This window comes from Helicoverpa armigera, chromosome 10 (genome assembly GCF_030705265.1).
Source record: "Helicoverpa armigera isolate CAAS_96S chromosome 10, ASM3070526v1, whole genome shotgun sequence".
NCBI lineage: Eukaryota > Metazoa > Arthropoda > Insecta > Lepidoptera > Noctuidae > Helicoverpa > Helicoverpa armigera.
Window position 1 is genome coordinate 11,833,381 of NC_087129.1, and position 18,953 is coordinate 11,852,333.

At 35.2% G+C, this 18,953-nt stretch overlaps 1 protein-coding gene across 1 annotated transcript; it reads left to right on the plus strand.

Annotated features, from left to right (window-relative positions):
* Window positions 1–10,581: 10,581 nt before the first annotated feature.
* Window positions 10,582–16,590, plus strand: LOC110374201 (forkhead box protein A2-B). The gene is made up of 4 exons (XM_021331806.3): window positions 10,582–10,941; window positions 14,210–14,444; window positions 15,434–15,509; window positions 15,859–16,590. The coding sequence occupies exons 1-4, from the start codon at window positions 10,649–10,651 to the stop codon at window positions 15,921–15,923; spliced, it is 669 nt and encodes a 222-aa protein (XP_021187481.1). The 5' UTR covers window positions 10,582–10,648; the 3' UTR covers window positions 15,924–16,590.
* The last annotated feature ends 2,363 nt before the right edge of the window (window positions 16,591–18,953 follow it).

An 18,953-nucleotide genomic window follows, 5' to 3' on the forward strand; every position in this document is an offset into this window, starting at 1 on the left:
GTCTTATTTTAGAAGTAAATAGTATGAATTTTAGAAATAGGATAAAAATATTTTGCACTAAAATTATCTAAAAGGTGAGAAATAGAGGAAAAAATCTTGACACTGAATAAATAACTTTTTCGACGTTGTTATCGTGTTAGCCGAAGCACGACCACTGCTGGACCAACGCCTCCCCAAGTTTAACCAATTTTTCTCGATGCTCAGCACCAACCCTTCTCACTAAAAGAAAAACTTTAAAAAAGCTCGCAAATAATTAAATGCCAAATAAACATTTTGTCATTTACAGTACCTATGCAGCAATTGGCAGAATCACATTCTGAAGAGTAATTTATACAACCACGACATTCTCCCCATTGTTGCATCGCAAATTCTATCTCTTCCGCGTAATTGGCACCTCAAAGCACCGTGTTCTCCGTTTAGATGCAGTGCTAATTCTGTCAACACTCCCTACAGTTCAGCTGAGTATCGATAGTGCGTCGATACCTATAATCGAATCGCACCCACGTCGGATCTTCATTCGATATAGACGTGCATCTTCCAATGTGTGGTGCGACGATTAGCCTATATTTGGGATGACAATTTCGAGAACAAATATCGATTTGATTAATGTCAATTGAAATGGCTTTTTTCAGGTTTTCATCACAAGCGATAAGAACAGATAATGAAAACGTTTAGGAAGATAATGCCTTGTAAAGTCATTTGTTTTAAGGAGTATATGGACGACTTGCAGTTAAATACTTCAAATTCCATCCAAAATTTTGTAGTGGTTGTGACAACTTCACTGAAAAACATAATAAAGGGTTTCACAATTTTAGAAATACATTAAGACTAGGAGATGTTAATTTTTAATTATACCTAATAACCTGTTATATTTACCTGTTCATTGGAGTATAAAACGTAACCCAAACCTACTATCCCATACCTTACGACACCAAGAATTCATTTGGCCCGGACACAATAGGCTTGAGTAGCACCTTCTAATTCCGACCGCACTATACGTCAGGCCAGCTCTCCACACCAGATGCAATGCTATAATTGAATCCAAGCGACGGCATCTGCAGAATTGCTTACACTTAGCAGACTATAGTTTAGATGGGAGTGGGCGACAAGGCTATTACGCTTCAATTGTAACTATTAAGGTAGCTTTGATTTTAGAACGTAGGGTATGGGTTGGCTGGTGGTCTATGAAAAGTGGATGTTTTTGTTAATATAATAATAATAATAAGAGAGAAAAATCAACAAAATCAATTTGATAACTTGTTGTATGATCGGGAAGAAAAAAAGTGGGTCATACGTCAAAGTTTTGAAAATAAAATCAATAAATTTATAATTACTTATGTATAAGTAACCCGGAAAATAAAACCTATTCTTTCTGTGCGATTGTACACTTGAAACCTACCTCTAAATCTTCATAAAATAACATAAACTTAAAAATGGTAAAGTTGAGAACGGGACACAAATCTTCCGTCTTCCGTCCGCAAAGGAAATCCGTTCACCATGAGAGCATACAGTTGCGCAACAGTCGCGCAGCGGAGCAACACAGCAACTGCATAGCCAAGCGTCCAAATAGAATTAAGATGCACTTCGCATCTTGCAACAGAACTGACTTTGTGAAATTTCTCTCTAATTCATCATGCTAATTGCTGGGAAAATTGAATATTAATTGAAATGCCTTCGAAGTTCTGGCTAAGTTTTTCTTCATTATGCAGCCATTAATGCAGGTTTTTTTGCTTACGTCCGATCATGATGGAACTTTGAAATGCGATAGTTTGTGCAAGTGAGATTTGTGTTTGTAGGGATTCAAGGTTTTCTAAGCTGGAGAAGAATTCTGATAATGAGTTATTCTGATTGATAAAAGTATTGGTATCCGGTTAGACTGGAAGCCGACCCCAACATAGTTTGGGACAATGGCACGGAGGATGAAAATATTGGGTTAGCTTATGAAGCTAGGCAAGCAAGGTGCGATGGCTGAAATGTTAATGGTGTTAATGGTATTATGAGACAATACTTTAAGAAAGTCAGCTTTCGGGTTGGACCCGTACTTCACCAAAGCGGAGTTGTCGGTACACCTTTTAATGTCGGTACACCTTTTTCATACACGGTCGGTTAGCCCCATGGTAAGTTATTAATTAACTTGTGTTATGGGTGCTAACACAACTGATAGACTACTAGCTACATATATACATACTTATAAATACATATTGTAACACCCAGACCACGGCTAACAAGCATGCTCATCACACAAATGTTGACCGAGCCGGGAATCGAACCCGGGACCTCAGGTTCGGCAGTCCGGCATGGTGACCATTGCGCCATCGAGGTGGTTGTGCGCAGAAGTTTTTAATTAAACTTGCTTTTTTATGTTTTTAACAATTTGTGATCACTCCAAAAGTTAGTGATTGGCCTAAAGATAAATGTTCAATGAAGTCTTTGTCTATAATATCTATAATAATTTAATTATGATTACAATTAGTCATACCTACTTAATACTTTCGGTAATTTATGGTAGTCACGATGATTTTGTTTTCGCTCATTTTTGAAAACACTATGACAAATTTTAATATGAATCATGTAATTTTGGGTTCGTTGTAAGTTCTCATTGCACACAAAGCGGATCTACCTACCTATAAGTATAAAAAAGTAATTCTTAGTTATTTTTCCCCAAAACGTGTGACGAATTCATATCAACCCGAAATTCCGCTAAATAAACTCTACACGGAATTTCTGATGGGAAATAAATATTTGATGAAAGTAGTAAATCCCGTAGAATAGTCTATAAGGAACTCTATCGAAGTCAGTGAAGACCGTTCGCTATTAATTCGCAGTATCTGCTTCTAATGGATTCCTGCAATCTAAAGCCACTTGATGACAATGAGTACTGAAACTGTCTTATGCTGCGTTTACATCGAAAAAATGGACGAGTAATTACTGGCTCGTTTTTTGTTTTGTTTTTTTTTTAGTAAAAAATCTTTTTGTTGTGTAAATCCTTATTTTGTTTAAGTTCAATAATTAGGAAAATAATATTTATTTTCTGAAATATAATAAAATAACTTAGATTTGTTATATTTTCTAGATATAGCTGAGCTTTGAAACGTATTATGATTTTATAGAAACACTTAATTATTTTTTTTCTCAATGTAGATTATCGCTGAATACTGTTTACTATTTTTAGCATTTGAAAAAAAAAACACTTATATCAAAAGAAAATGAGTTCGTTTTTTGTAAATCTTATCTGACATATGATTGAAGCTGAGGCAATGATTGCCTTATTATCCCCACGAATCAAAATCCTATAGTTCGGCCGTTCAGAGAATGCGTTCCTGACACCTATCAGTTAGTCAGGACTAGTGATGGGCACAACATAACACTGAGTTCGTTACCGTTCCCCCAAAATAAACCGCCGCATTATTTTAAGATTATTTTCGTTTTAAATTGGCGGAATCATTTAAAATTTATATTTTAGTTATTTAAGTGGAAACCAAAAAAAGGTAATATTCATATAATAAAATCGTTTTATTTATTCTATGTTACAAAGTTACAATCTGTATTTCTATGCAATAAAGTAAGTACATTGAATTAAATGTGCGTACAGAATGTTAATCAGACTCCGATTCGCTTGAGGAGGTGGTGTCTTCATCATCATCTTCGCCTACGTGTATATTACGTGTATATTAGGTATTATCAATAACAGAATCAATCCTGATATCTCGGTCAAAATCTTCCAAAATCAGGTTTTTAGAGCTCTACCTCACTGGGACGCCATGGCGACGTCGCCAGCGGCACAGGTCTGGCTACTTCTGGCATCCAAATGTCGCCAAGTCGAGTGGCCATGGCGTCTCGACAGTCAATTGTTTACGTCGCGACCACATTGGCGACTGTGTGAGGGAGGTGCGCTTTACCGTGTACATTATAGTGGCTACTGTGGCCACGTCGCCAAGTTGCCACGGTAGCCAGAAGCCACATAGGGAACTGTAGCTCCTGGCCACGCCTCCAATTTGGCGACGTTACCAAACCGTCGCCAAGTGAGTTAGGTTCCATACATTTCAATACTAACTGCTTGGATACGTAGCCGGCGACGTCGCCATTGGCGTCCTAATGAGGCAGGGCACTTAGTCTTAGCGCACGAAACGACAACAAATGACTATTTAGCGTCACAAAATGACGGCCCATGATGCCATTTTGGGTTACCATTTTTAACCTAAACATAAAAATGCTACTTTCTTTCGCGCGTTCAGTTTGATCATAGTTTTATTTTTATATTTCATAAAAGTTATCCTATAGTCCATTATTTTCAAATTCTTAAAAAGAAAAACAAAACGTATTATTTTATATTATAAGTATAACTGTATAAGAACCATCAACCAGAAAAGATTACGATACTTGCCTGTTATTTTTAGCACAGCACTACAAATATAAAGCGCTGACATAACCTTGTAATAGCGCAGTATAGATTTAGAAAAATATTGTTTACCAAGTTATTTGACACTCAATTTGGCACAAAATTACAACATTCATTGATTATTATTGATATAATAATGTTGTTTTAATGCTCAACAATTGTTAAAACGATAAACAACCAGCAAAAATATTTTTATCGTACTGCAACGCCATTACAAAGTTACGTCGTCAGTTCAATCGCGATGTGTCAGAAACGCATTCTCTGAGCGGCCGAACTATAACATTTCAAATCTAACATGACGCTCATAGTTACAGTAACGCCTACGTCACAGGTACATTACACGGTGAAATCATGCGAACGTGACGCCCGTTAATGATCTGACGTCAATTGCCAATATTACCTTCGTAAACGCAAACGTTGGTTTTGCTGAACTTTGACGGTGTTTGTATTGGGTTATGCTGATATGTGTAGGTGGAAAATTATTGAGGTATCACTAAAATTATTTTGATTTTGACTCTCTTTGATAATTAATTTATTTACAGCTCTTTCCCACAGTTCTACCCGTGTTTACTCCGTGCACCTGTCTAAAAAATAAAGGCCTCGATAAATGGACTATCTAACTTTTAAATTAATAAAACAACAGAATTTTCGGAGATTAGCGTCAAACAAATAAGTGGTTGATCTTCATAATAATATTTATATAGATTTATCCATACAGACTTTTTTCCGGTAAATATAACAATCCTTGGTTAGACGTAGTTAGACTTCGTACCTACTTTTTGAAATGACAGGCGAAACCAAACGGCAATTATTATAGTACTGTATGAGTCCAATATTTCCTATAATTGCTTTAATGAAAATAAATGGAGAATGATTCGCTTTTACAAGCTGTTATAGCGAAAAATATTACATTACCGAAGCGATCGTAATTAGCTGATTCGTATTACCAATTACATTCGGCATTGTTTGATGTTCTCGGTATCATCGTGATATTAACTCGTTGGAGTAACTAGACTTACTGCAGTTATGATTAGTGATAATTTAAGTGCTATTTTGGTATTGCTGAATAATTCTAACGGACTGATAAATAATTTATGTGGGAGAATTACTGGTCGCTAAGTAATGAATATGTTAAGCTTTTTTGCTAAAGAGAAATATTCTATGTTACATTACAGAACCAATATCAAGTTTTTAACATTTGATGTTCAAGATAAAAGAGTAATCATTATCATCTGTTCTATTCCTAACAGTATTTTCTTTAAAAGACTGTCTACATAATTTTTTTTTTCAGCTAGTCACAAGTAACTCGACCAATTATGAAATCATAAATAAGACGTCCAAACGAGGCACCATTGGTTATAACGGTTGCGGGCATCGGCCGGTAAATGGTAAATAATTGCATTCGGATACGAGAACAGCATGGGCTTCAATTAAATCGAAACACTTAGAAATCGATTCAATTCGAAACGTTTCAATGCGATGCTCGTAATCGAATTAAATCGGATCTCACTCGGTTGCGCGAACGTTTTATTTTTCCTACGCCAATGTATATCCGTTTCGATGCCGCATTCGTAATTATTTTTCTAATTGGAAACAAATTAGTTTCGTATGGTAAAATGATTTTTTAATGTAAATTGGAACGTCTGTTTTTGATTAAAATGCGGTTACCAATACATATTATATTGTTATTTTATCCTTAAATTTTGTTTTATTTAATGTTTTGCATTTATTTACTTCCGCCTATTTTAATAATTGTTAGTTCTATCCTGAATGATTTTTTTACAATATAATCACAATTTACAACATTACACGTTATAACACCTTTTCAAGAACTCATAATTAACCATTTACTCAAATTAAAAATTCAAATGAAAATAATCATCTCGTTTCTAAGAGCCCACAAAACAATAACAAAGTTTGTCCATTAACATTCTTTTATTCTAAATGAGCATTGATGTTGGTCACAGCTGGTCTCCATTGTTGGGCCCCGGGCGTCTTCAACAAAAGGGATCGAAGTAGTTCAAGGGCACACCAAAAGGGGTCTGTTTGAGCCGCTGCAAGTCCCAAAACCTCGAAGTAAGGAAACATAAACGGAGATGCCGTAATGCAGGTAGTAAAGGCGCCTTCTTCTAGATCAAATTTGTATGGTGGTCATAACCAAAACGAATCAGTTACGACTGAATTAACGAGGCGATCGGGGTCTTTGAGACTTCTGTCAATAATGTTTGGTATTATAAAAAATGGTCGAGTCCAAAGAAGGCGTATAAGAGCGAAAATAGTAGCGATCCTCGTCCTCCGTATACCTGCATTTTGGTGCGCTACTTTCTAAAGCGATTTTCCATTATGGCACCTCCGCTTGTAATTTTGTTCTCCGTGCCCAAGACCCATAAGATTGGACGAAGTTGGGACATTAAAACTGTAAGGGAATAATGAAGATTTAATTTGTGACATGATTTAAATGTTTATTTGGATGTTTAGGGGTTTGAACATAAATGTAAGTACAATACTTGTTGGGTAACTATAGATAAATACATAATTCATTACACAATAAATTATCTTCCTACTTTTTACAATTAAGGGATTGTAGTTGGCTGTAGAAGGCCAAATGAAATGTACAGTCATGAGCAACAATGTGTACTTATAATTCTTTCCTTATTATTAAAAAAAAAATGCATGCAGCTTTAAAATAAAAATACAAGTCGCTGACATGAAGCAGTTTAATTTGAAAGCTTGCTGATGATTCGTTTAGAAATAAAATGTTCTATGATATAAATCCTTGCATGCCTTCTAAATTCAACCTCTCCATCTCGCACGTCGCACACAACAGCCGTTTCCCAAAAAAAAAAAACAAAACCTTTGAACATTTCACAATGAAACGAAAAACAAAACCATTGAGCACACATAACAAATCAATCCAGCAGCTTATAGCGAGAAATCCGCGGCACCCGTGTAAATTGGAAAAAGTAATTGAATTTAAAATGTGTACGCATTGGACGGGATCATCGAGAACAAAATGATTAGCGGAGGTGCCATAACGGATAATCTAGTAAAAAGTAGCGCGCCAAAATGCGGGTGAGTGGGGGACGAGGAACGTAACTGTTTCCGCCCTTCTTTGGACCCGATCATTTTTTGTAATAACAAAAATTTTTGACAGACGTCGCAAAGAATCCAAACGCCTCGTTAAATCACTCGTAACTGATCGTCTTAGTCATGCTCACTACGAATTTGACATGGTAGAAGGCGCCTGACCTACCTGCATCATGGCATCTCCGCTCATCTTTCCTTACTCCGTGGTCGGAATAAAAAAGCACTGTCCAACGGTGATAATTTAATAGTGACCTGTTATCTGCAACTCGCTTCGGAAATGTTTGAGCCGTGTTGGATAACTTAGCTTTGTGCAGTTCAAAAGTAATTTTGTTAAGGGTAATGGAATAGTAGCAAAGTCAAAAGGCCTACCCGTTTTTAAGCCAATCGCGTGTAATTACTAATGATGCAGTGTATGGGGTAACTCATGTTATTGTTTTCGTGTTTGATTTTTTTAAACGAGGCAAAATAATTTGCAGATATGCAAGTATTTTATAGAACGGGAATTTGTTAGAAACATGGTATATAAATGAGTATATATTTTAATGAAAACACATACAATAAAAGGCAAAAATCTTGTGTAAAAAAAATGCAAAAATAGCAGCCTATTAATCTAATCATTTGAATCTTCAACAGTTCCAACACCTAGTCCCATCAAATAGCAACAAAAAACAAAATGAACACACCATTATAGCACCTAAATCATATACAAATAAAATCTAATCTTGAACAAACACTTTTGTCACACTTGAACAAAATATATTGTAAACAAAGTTCACGCGGCTGTACAAATATCGCATTGAAACAGAAAACAATTATTAGAAGAAAACATGACGAGGACTCACGTATTGTTTTGGAGGGACAACATGAATTGGGTAGGATATTTCCTTTAATCCGTAAAATATTATGATAAGCTGCCTGCATTTTACACAAAAATACGACTGAGGAGACCTGGAAAAGGCGGTGGATAGTTTTCTCCCAAATAGTAGTACGAAGTGAATTAAGTGCGAAAAACAGGACTTGGCTAGTCCTTTACTTTCCTCACTTCGTGCAATATTATAAATGTGAAAGCAACTCTGTATATCTGTCAAACTCTTACGCCAAAACTAAGCTGATTTAGATATAATTAATACACAGATATTCTAGAGCATGACAAAGGAAAGGTTAGAATTACAAAATATTCGTCGCAGGAATATTAATTGAAAAAAAAGGGATAAAAATAAAATACAGATTTAATGCTTTAGTAAAAAAATATATATACAACGTACAATATTTTTGAATGGCTTCTAAATAAATTAAATCCATTTTTACACGCTTTTTATTAGCTTCACCTGTATGTTTGTATGTTTGTAGGTTTGTATGTTTGTATGTTTGTATGTTTGTATGTTTGTTTGTAACCGACTTCTTTGGGCGCGATTTTGACCCACTTTAAACGGCCAGATTTCGTTTAAACTTTGTAGATTTATTGAGGACCGATGACAATACACTAATTTGATAAAATTATTCCATTTTAACCGACTTCCCAAAAAGGAGGAGGTTACACATACACATCGATTACTCCGAGGTTTATTGACCGATTTACGTGATTCTTTTTTTGTTCGACTTGGAATAGCTGCTAGTTGGTCCCATATTCATCAGGTCAGGATCTGATGATGGAAACCCTGAGAAATCGAGGGCAACCTTCAAAACTTGTAGGCATACATAGGGTAAAAACTTGACACTCAGGTGTACGCCTAAAAGCACTATTCAACTGTGAAGATTTGGAGCTGACCTGATGATGGAGACCAGAGAGGGTCGAGGGAACTCGACAACTGAATATGTAAACTACCTCGTGTTTGGGCTTAAATTATTTGTATTGACAAGACCTTTGCAACAGTGAAAGTTTGGAGCTGACCTGATGATGGAGACCAGAGCAAATGGAGGGAACTCGACAACTGAATATGTAAACTACCTCGTGTTTGGGCTTAAATTATTCGTATTGACAAGACCTATGCAACAGTGAAGGTTTGGAGCTGACCTGATGATGGAGACCAGAGAAAGTCAAGGGAACTCGACAACTGAATATGTAAAATACCTCGTTTGGACTTATATTCTTTGTATTGATGAGAACTTCCCACTTGTATGGATAGTGACAACTATTCGTATCACTGAAAAGCTTTAAATAAATAACCTTTTTACAAAAAAATTAAACCGAGTTCCCAAAACACTAAAAAGCAAAAAAAAAACTAATTTTAGGTGCATCGGCCTAGAAGTCGGTGGCAAAATTAACTTAGTAACATCCATTAGACACCGACTTCTAGGCTTTTCAATTTGCAAAATATGATCTTTGTTAATTTATATAATTTTCATCTGTAGTCGATAAGGTAAGAAAATTAATTAAAATATTCTAGAATTTTTCTCTACAGTCGATAAGGCAGGACTCGATGTTAATTTTTATTTCCAATAATTATCTTTAGTCGTTTTCTCTAATATTGACAAATTTTTGTATACTAAAGAGAATTTTAATTCTACAAAACAAATAATAGTTTGAAAACAAACTAAAAAGTAGAAAATAAATAATAGTTTAAAAAAACTAAAAAACACGCTTTTTATAGAAAAACGAACTAAAAAATAGGAAATAAATTTTAATGAATTTAAATTAAGAAAACAGTGTTAAAAATTTCAATGAATATAAATTAATAATAGTGTGAATACAAAAAAATATTTAAAAAGCGTGGGGTGCTTTTTAAGATATTATCGAAATGAAAATCACTGTACTCATATCTGTCAATAAAATATTTATAACTATTGACACCATGCACCCCACGCTTTTTTTTAAATATTTTTTTTTTGTATTCACACTATTATTAATTTATATTCATTGAAATTTTTAACACTGTTTTCTTAAATTCATTAAAATTTATTTCCTATTTTTTAGTTCGTTTTTTTGCATCACAAAACCAAAGACATCAAATAAAATAAAATATTTAAATAAAAGTAGGTCTTCCAAGTTAAAAGCTTTTTTATTAAAAACTTTTTCAAATAAAAGTGATATACCACCTCCATGCACCCTAAAGAGATTACAAGCGTAGCAGAGATAGCACGGACTGGCACGAAACAACACACTGACGTTCGAATTTCGAACGGCATCAGTGCGGTCGTGGCTGCCAATCGTGTCCAACCAAAATGGCGGCTAGAACAGGTGACAGGTCGAAATGGAGACGAAGAAAATGCTCCAAAAGTCCTACGGAGGAGGATAATGATTGTGCGAGCCTGGCATGGCTGCTGAACTTCAGATTGGACGATTTCGTGAACATCAAAGTGCCTGATGACGAGCCTGTTGTGAAAGAGCCGAAGGTGGATATTCCTGATACGCCACCGGCGCTAAAGAAACCGCCGTATACATACCCTGAGCTGATTGAGAAGGCTTTGAGGGAGAATGGAGAGTTAACAGTATCTGCCATATACCAATGGATCTCGTGAGTCGCAATTTCTTTGTTAGATAGAATTTTTCTTTGTTGTTCCCTATTGAATATTTTCTTCCTAATTTTAGTAGAAAACACATTACAGTAAGTGGTTTTCAATTCATATTTGTAAAATGTATTTTATGTGAGAAAAATCAAGTTGGTCATGATTACTTATATTTCTTCTTTAAAAAAAATCTTGAGTTCTTTAATTCAGTTATCTGAACAGAAAGAGCTTTACATGATAATGTACTGGGAATGAGAAATTCACAAAATAGTATGTTTCTTACGATGTTTTACAATTTTAGATCTTATGTAGGAGTTAGTAGTTTATTGTTCTTATTACGTCGCATATATATATATTTTGAAATTTTCTCAAATGCTTATTTTACATTTTATTCAAGCAGAATTGTATAATATAAGGTTCATTTTAAGTAGGTAATGTTTCCTTTGACTTGTAAGTGCTTACATAAACCGTTGCGGTAGATGCGACACTGCGCCAAATAGGCTTACAGCATCAGAATTTATTCATCACGCTATGCAAATTATTCTAGAACTTTTGAGTTGCAATTTCTTGAGTATACATGTCACTTTAATTAGCTTCTCTGTTAATAAGAGGGTGAGTAGATAGTTGTAAGGCGATAAAATTTGCCGTCTATTTGATATATAATACTAGCTTTCGTCACCCGTGTCCCATGGGAACTACTTATCGCACCCGGGTAAATAACAATTTAGTCTACATAACACATACAAAATCTACTTTTTACCCGTTGCGGAAAAAGTACCGCGTTGGATAGCTTTTTTCTGCAAAACTTGTAGTCTTGATTACCTAATAATAGTCAAACTTTCAAATCAAATAACACCTTTCTTTATACTAAACTTCATACAACAAAAGCTTAATATCAAATTAGACGAACAAAAGAAAATGTACCTCCGTCACCCGGCACCATTTCGTGAAGGGGTGTCATTTCTATTTGTTGGTATTATAGTACAATTTACTACCATTGTTCAGCTATTGTACAGAGTTAACAGGTAATGGTTGATTTGAAACTGATTGTCACCGCGTTGTGTTTATAATTAAAGAAAATTCGGATATTTAGCTCGGCCGATTGTAAAACGGCAGCCAATTGGTTTTCTGCTGTTTAGCGCGGAACAAATATTTGAGCTAAGCGAATATTTTGAATTCATGTTAGTAATATTAATTGGATGCATTTTGACGGTATGTGAGCTGTGGTTATTATTTGTATAGCATAACGGCCATGTTTGAATGCATTTAATTGGTATTTCTAGCATGAATCTAGTTTAATAATACATTCTTTGTTCACTAATATTCACACTGAATTGAATGCAGAATGAATGTAGTCAGAAATTATTAGTAGGAATAACATTTTAATGACCAGATTAAATCTTATGTTAGGTAGTTAGATTTTCAATATAACATGAAGTAAAATCTGTATAAGTGTCTAAGCCTTAGATTTAGGTACAAGTTTTCACTTTTTCACAGTGACAACTAGGTCCCGTGTGAATCATTATCCATTGCAGCTCCCTTCAGTACAGCCAATATTTTTACTTGTAATCCCTTATGTTTACAAACTGCTACAGGTTTTCCACAAACCGTGATCCGTCACCCCCTCTTATCGCAACCGTGACGACCATTCAACAAACATCGCTAATCGAACAGATTACCAATCACAAAGCTCCCCTCTAAACGGTAGTAAACATTATCGCGATAATAAATTAATATTGTTCCCCTCCGTTACGGACCGATAAACATTGCAATCCTGATGTTTAACCATGGTGTATTGCTGATAGTGTAATTATATCGCCGGTGATTAGTTCTAGTTGGTGATTAATGAAGGACAGTATTAAAATCTGTAGGAAGTATAGAGGTCATATCGAAATCAAATGTTGGTCAGTCAGCCTTTCAAAGTGTTGAAGCAACCTTCTTGTGATTAGCATCATCTCTCGATCACATACGATAATAGAGCTAATCAAGATACAATTATACTGTTTAATTCAGCCCTTTGATCTTCAAGGTCAATACTAGGGTTGTTTGTAAGGGTTGTCGGTTCGCGTCTGACCTTTCATGGTACTCATCATGACTAAAAGGAAAAAATTGAAACTTGCTTAATTAACAAAGGTTCTATAACAGTATTTGCGACAGTTTTTTAAATTCTCAATCCTCTTAAAAAGATTCCAATGGTTATCAGGTGCCTAATCTTGTACTAGCCTGCTCAACTAAGCACATAAAAATCTTGATACCCATTTTAAAACTGGAGGCACGTAACCGATCGCTTTCCCTGTTGATCAACACCTTTAACATTTTAATACCCGAACTAATTAATAAACAGGTGCATGATATCCATCAAAATTGGACATAGGGGGATGTTTTTAAGCTGTCCATCCCTCCCTTCGCTCTAGACACTTCACAAGAGTAGTGTACTGTACCTGCTCTAATATAATTAATGTTTAATTTTTAAGTGTGTAGAGTAGTTTAGATTAAGTATCTGTAAAATTGTCAATACACTATTGCATTAGGTTCTCCTGTAATGATAGTTGTATTTTGTGATAAATAAATAAATAAATAAATAAATAAATAAAATCAACCATAACATATTTGCATAAAGTTCAAAATTGTTTTTTGTCAGTGATGTTTTTGCCGTATAATCCTCGAATTCAATAAGCAGGTGCATTAGTCTGTACAGTATTAGATAATTCTTGTATCGTGCATCGGTCGGTCGCGGTTCGCAGCGCAATCGATCTCGGTGCCAGGCGGAGACGGGGCGCGCGCCCTAGCTACGAGGTCGCGTGCCCCAATGTCTCCTGTAAACACAATGTAAGGCAGAGTTAAGCAGGTGGTGTTATACCAGATTTGGGGTTACAAGCGTTTATTGTTTTTTGTTTTTTATATGGGATTTTGGTGACGGTTCATTGGGTTATTGATAGGTGCGTTGGTTGGGTGGGAGAAAATATAGCAGGTGATATTGATATAAAACATATGAGTCATACCAGCACTCAAGCATTAAATCTTTTGGCTGTTTTATAAATAAAACATAACACAACATACATGGTGAATATACATTCAATCGAGAGCTTAAACTCGAAAATCTAAATTTAAGTTAAGCCAATATGCAAGTGCATTACAAAAATGTCATCTTTGAGAATGATCGCCGTGGCTGAAAACACCATTAAAATTAAAAGAAACATGATGAATAGGTAAAAAACTATACGGTACATTAACTACAAGTGTTATTCTGACTAACTCTTCTACCACTCTTTTCAGAGACCGTTTCCCCTTCTACAAAGCGAACGACGAGCGCTGGAAGAACTCAGTTCGACACAACTTGTCTATCAACCCTCACTTTCGTAAAGGCGCGAGAGCCCCTCAAGGCGCTGGTCACCTCTGGTCTTTGGCAGCCAACGCCATAGACCTGCTGCCTCTCAGGAACATGGTGTATGAGGAGAAGAAGACTGTTGTTGATGCTGTTGAGAAGACCAGGGTGCTCGGGTTCCCCAAGGTACTTCAAAACATTTTGCTTTTATGATAAGTAGGTATATTCTTTTAGTTTAGACTTCGACGCTATGAAAGGGTTGGGAAAATGGACACTGCTGGGGAAAACGTTACAAGTGTTCCTCATGAGGTTCTTGATTGGTTCTTAAACTCAGCTGCCAAAATAATCTTGAACATCAACATCGATCATCTCAACTCTTCTGAGTAAAATTATAACTACGAAACTCTGTCTTTTGTCTATCGTATTTTCACTGAACCGATTCAAATGAGACGTTCACAGAATTCTAGAGCCTGAGAAAGGATCTAAGATAAAGAAACCGCGGAGAACAGCTGAAGTAGAGTAATTATGCGTAGTTCGTGTTTTATTAATAAGTAGGTAAGTTGAAGTTCCGCTAAAATCCCTTCACCAAAACACCCACATTTTGTGCATTATTTTCATCCCTAAAATTATACACTGAGTTGACCTACAGTAATACTAGTAGAATTCACAATTTAATTTAAACTAATGAGATGTAGAATTGCAGGTGAATATCATCTATCCTCCACATTACTGAATTATACCGACATACTAAGGTTTCACAGCCTTCCGGGTACCACCAGTAATGAGCTCATAACATCATGTTTTGCCCCAAATATTTAAGCCGAGGTGTATAATACACTATCATAGTCAGTTATGTTTTAGTCACAAATAACAAGGGTGAGCTTCTTATGTCTGTACCTCATTATTATTAACCCGCGTCCCGTGGAAACTGTTTCGCCCAGCCGGTATAATACCTATAGCTTCTATCGATAAATGGGCTATATGTATGCAGCACTGAAAGAATTTGTCAAATCGGTCGTGTAATTCCTAAGTTTAGCGCGTTACAGATAAACACTTTCAGCTGAAAGATGTCCACTGCTACACAAAGGTACCCCACAGGTCGCCAATTTGCTTTGTCATCAATAATCAGCATTCATTCCTTTTCAAAAATTGATCATTTTGTTAATGATTTCCAGGTGATCGTGCTCGATGAGGCCGCAATAGCAGCCGCCAGCATCATCCCGGACCAAGACTTATTCACTGGGAGCACAAGTAAGTGTCCATTTGTTGAACATATTTCTCTAATGACCAAAGTTTACTTACATTTTATAGTTCGTTTTTACATGGCTGTAGGACAAAATAATATATCTGATACAACTTACGTCACAATTTTTTTCTAATAATTAAATTCAGTCCAAATCCCTCTTTGAAAAGATATAATATGGAAATTGTGATAATTTTACTTTGGCGAATTTAAATACCACAGAAGGTACAAATTACCGTGTCGTTTAACTTTTCACCGTATAATCACTAGAAGTTTTTTCCGCCTGAAAACTGCTGCTCCCAACGTACCGTGCATGTTTTTTTTAGACAAATTATTAATATTCAATAAAATTTCCAGTGTTCTTAAACCCGGTGTCGACGGAGCAAGTGGTCAGGGAAAGTGGACTCATCACGGTGGACTAGACGATATAATATTTGTGTCAATTTAGTATTATTATTGTACTGCGTGAACTTGGTTGGTTATCATGTTAAAGCGACACAACATTTTAGATATTCAAAACATGATTTTATCCATTGACGTAACTTAGTGATTCATTTTTAGTTTGTAAAAGTTATAAGTTGTTTCAATTTTAAGTCTAAACTGATATAGTTTACTACATTCCCTAGATTCTAATATTTGCCTTAGCCATACTGGTTTTAGCCATACTGGTATTTTTCATAATACTTATATAATTGGCTGTCATCTTTGAACAAGCAAACTAGGCAAACATTGTAACGTTTTCGATTTTATATCAAAATGTGCTGTTTCTGTTTTTATAATTATCTATCTTCATCAATAAAAATACAACAAAAAAATGTTAAATCGGTCCAGTAATTCACACTATGACCCAGGAAAATAGGGCTCCGTAAAAAAATCGCCTGTGTTATCTGGTAAATCGCTAATTAAATCGCAATTTTGACACTAATGTTTGTAAGTTAAGTTAACATGATAATCAACAAAGTATCGCCAGTGATTGTTAAATATAAATTAGTAATTAATATACAATTGAATGCATTAGAATAATTCGGCGATCTCATACAGCTAGTACGTATTGTAAGGCTATGTATTTGATAGTGATGGTTTTAATAAAATAATTAAAACTCCATCTGTTTTTCACAATATCCAATCATCCTGTACAGTGAGATAATATTTGCTTAAGGCCCGGTTGTTCGAAGCTCGGTTACGTCAAGGTTAGGGTTAAATTCTAGTTACAGTAAAATTAACCGGGGTTAAATTCAAAAAGCGTTGTTGAACGTCAAAATTTCATAATAAAAATGTCAAATTAACCGTGGTCAAAATTGACAAGGGTAAAATTTTAACTTTAACTTTACCGTAACGTACGAACAACCGGGCCTTAGGAACTATATTAGGAGCTAAGAAGTCTTTCTTATTGAATTAGCGAAATCAACCTATTTGCCGCAGTTAAAGATCTATCTGTAACAGTTTGTTGCCCCAAAATTAAGTAATATGGGTTATCATCTCATTTAAATCATGTTATGTAAATTACCTATATCTGTATCAACAGACATTAACACACATTTTAGCCTACAATACAAACATCAAAAGGGTAACATTCATAATCGTAATTTAACTTTATTCATCTCATCAACGCCACAATCGCAAACCCAACATAATCACAATTAAGCATTAGTCCCTCAAAAATGACTGGGTCTAACATAGGCTTTACACGTCACAATAATACTTAGTGTGTACTTAGCCACGATTTACACACACTCACGGTCTATTTGAATATTACATTCCTTGGGTTTGGTCATTGAACAGAAACATTGCAAAAGGTTCAATAGGTGTCTTTTGTGAATTTTAATGCAAGTTCGTAGACGTAGTTTGCGATTAACCATCTCCGTAACTACTTATTCATGCTGGGAGTTTGTCACCTAGAGTTTGGTCCGCAGTATTTGATCATTTGTGCCTATAACTTCGACGGATTCCATGACCAAATGGATAAAACTTTTAGGTTACCTATTATTGTTGCTACTAAAGCTTATTCCATTTACCCAACTCTAAGACCCATAGTTGCACTATTCAATTATATCGAAAAGGAAACCATAACCAGTGATATACTTGACGCTCATTGGTCAAATTGGCTGAAACTGCTAAAGTTTAAATGCAATTCACCGTAAAAAAAGTGTTTTCAGTTTTCATTATAAGAAGCATAACTATAATCTTAAGTTTTTTTGAAGTAGTTTTCAAGTTAGCCTTCTGAACTCCTCTGCATCATAATCCGAGGGTCTGTCCTGACATTGGTGTGACATGGCGTCAGCTAGGGCGCATGTCGTGGTTTCATAATAATAGTACATCACTTGCCTTGCTACGTTTATCTTTGTTACGGTAGAATTATAACAGTAAGGCTAATCGGTTTTACTTTGTGATTTTTTGGAGAAAAATATTGTAGCTTTTAAATAGCTGATGTGTATGGGAATGTATCGATGAGATCGCACGCATTTTGTTAGGTATACATTTGCAAAATTACTTTGCCGCTCAGAAGCTATCTACTTGTGAGCGAGTAAAAAAATAGTCTAGAATTGAGATATAGAGCACTGAAACGAAGCAATATAATGATCTGCTCTTTTCGGATGGAAGGCATATAAAAATTGGGAATTTGGTTTTGCAATGGCAATTTTTGCAGGTACTATCTTTGTTCGATTGTGTTCTAGTGTCCAAATGTTTAAAGTTGTCATTAGTTTAAAGTTAACCTATTTCGAATTATTATTTTAACAGCCTTACTGTTAAACATTTACTGTAATCCTACGTCTAAAGAATGTCGGGAACAGCGCGGTTTACCTTTCTGACATATGTCCTTGCACTACATTGTGTGTACTTGTACCGTTATGAACTACTGACATAACTGGTGCTTGCTTATGCTGTTATTAAAATACTACGCGTATTTTACGTGAGGTTTTATGTTCGAAAATTATTTTTAATGGTGAATATACACATGTATATGTCTGAATTTAACGCGCTGAATGAAACTAGTTTTAGAAGCCTTTATATGAAATATTCTCAAACCTCGCACACTCATGTATGTTGAATTGTAAGAATTTGGAAGAACCCCAGAAATCGCAGATGAATTTGGATGTAGCCACCTGATTCTATCATCAAAGTTCTGTAAAGGTCATGTTTTATCTCCATACCATTTTTTGCAGAAGTGAGTTAAGTAATACATGTCGGCTGCGCAAAAAGTAAGAAAAGCGTATGATAATCGAAAAACCAATTTGTTGGTCCATTTCTTGTTGTAACCCAATTTCTTTAAGATTACCCTTGAGACGGTAGAACAAAGAAATGCTTGTTCACTCCATTTTAAGTGTAAAAATTGTAGCTGGAATAACTTTTGTGATTATTATGCCAACAACATTTTATAAAGCGCGACAGACAGCATTTATAAAACCTATTAGTGAAGACAAGATTTTTTAGGATAAAATAAAAAAGGGTTA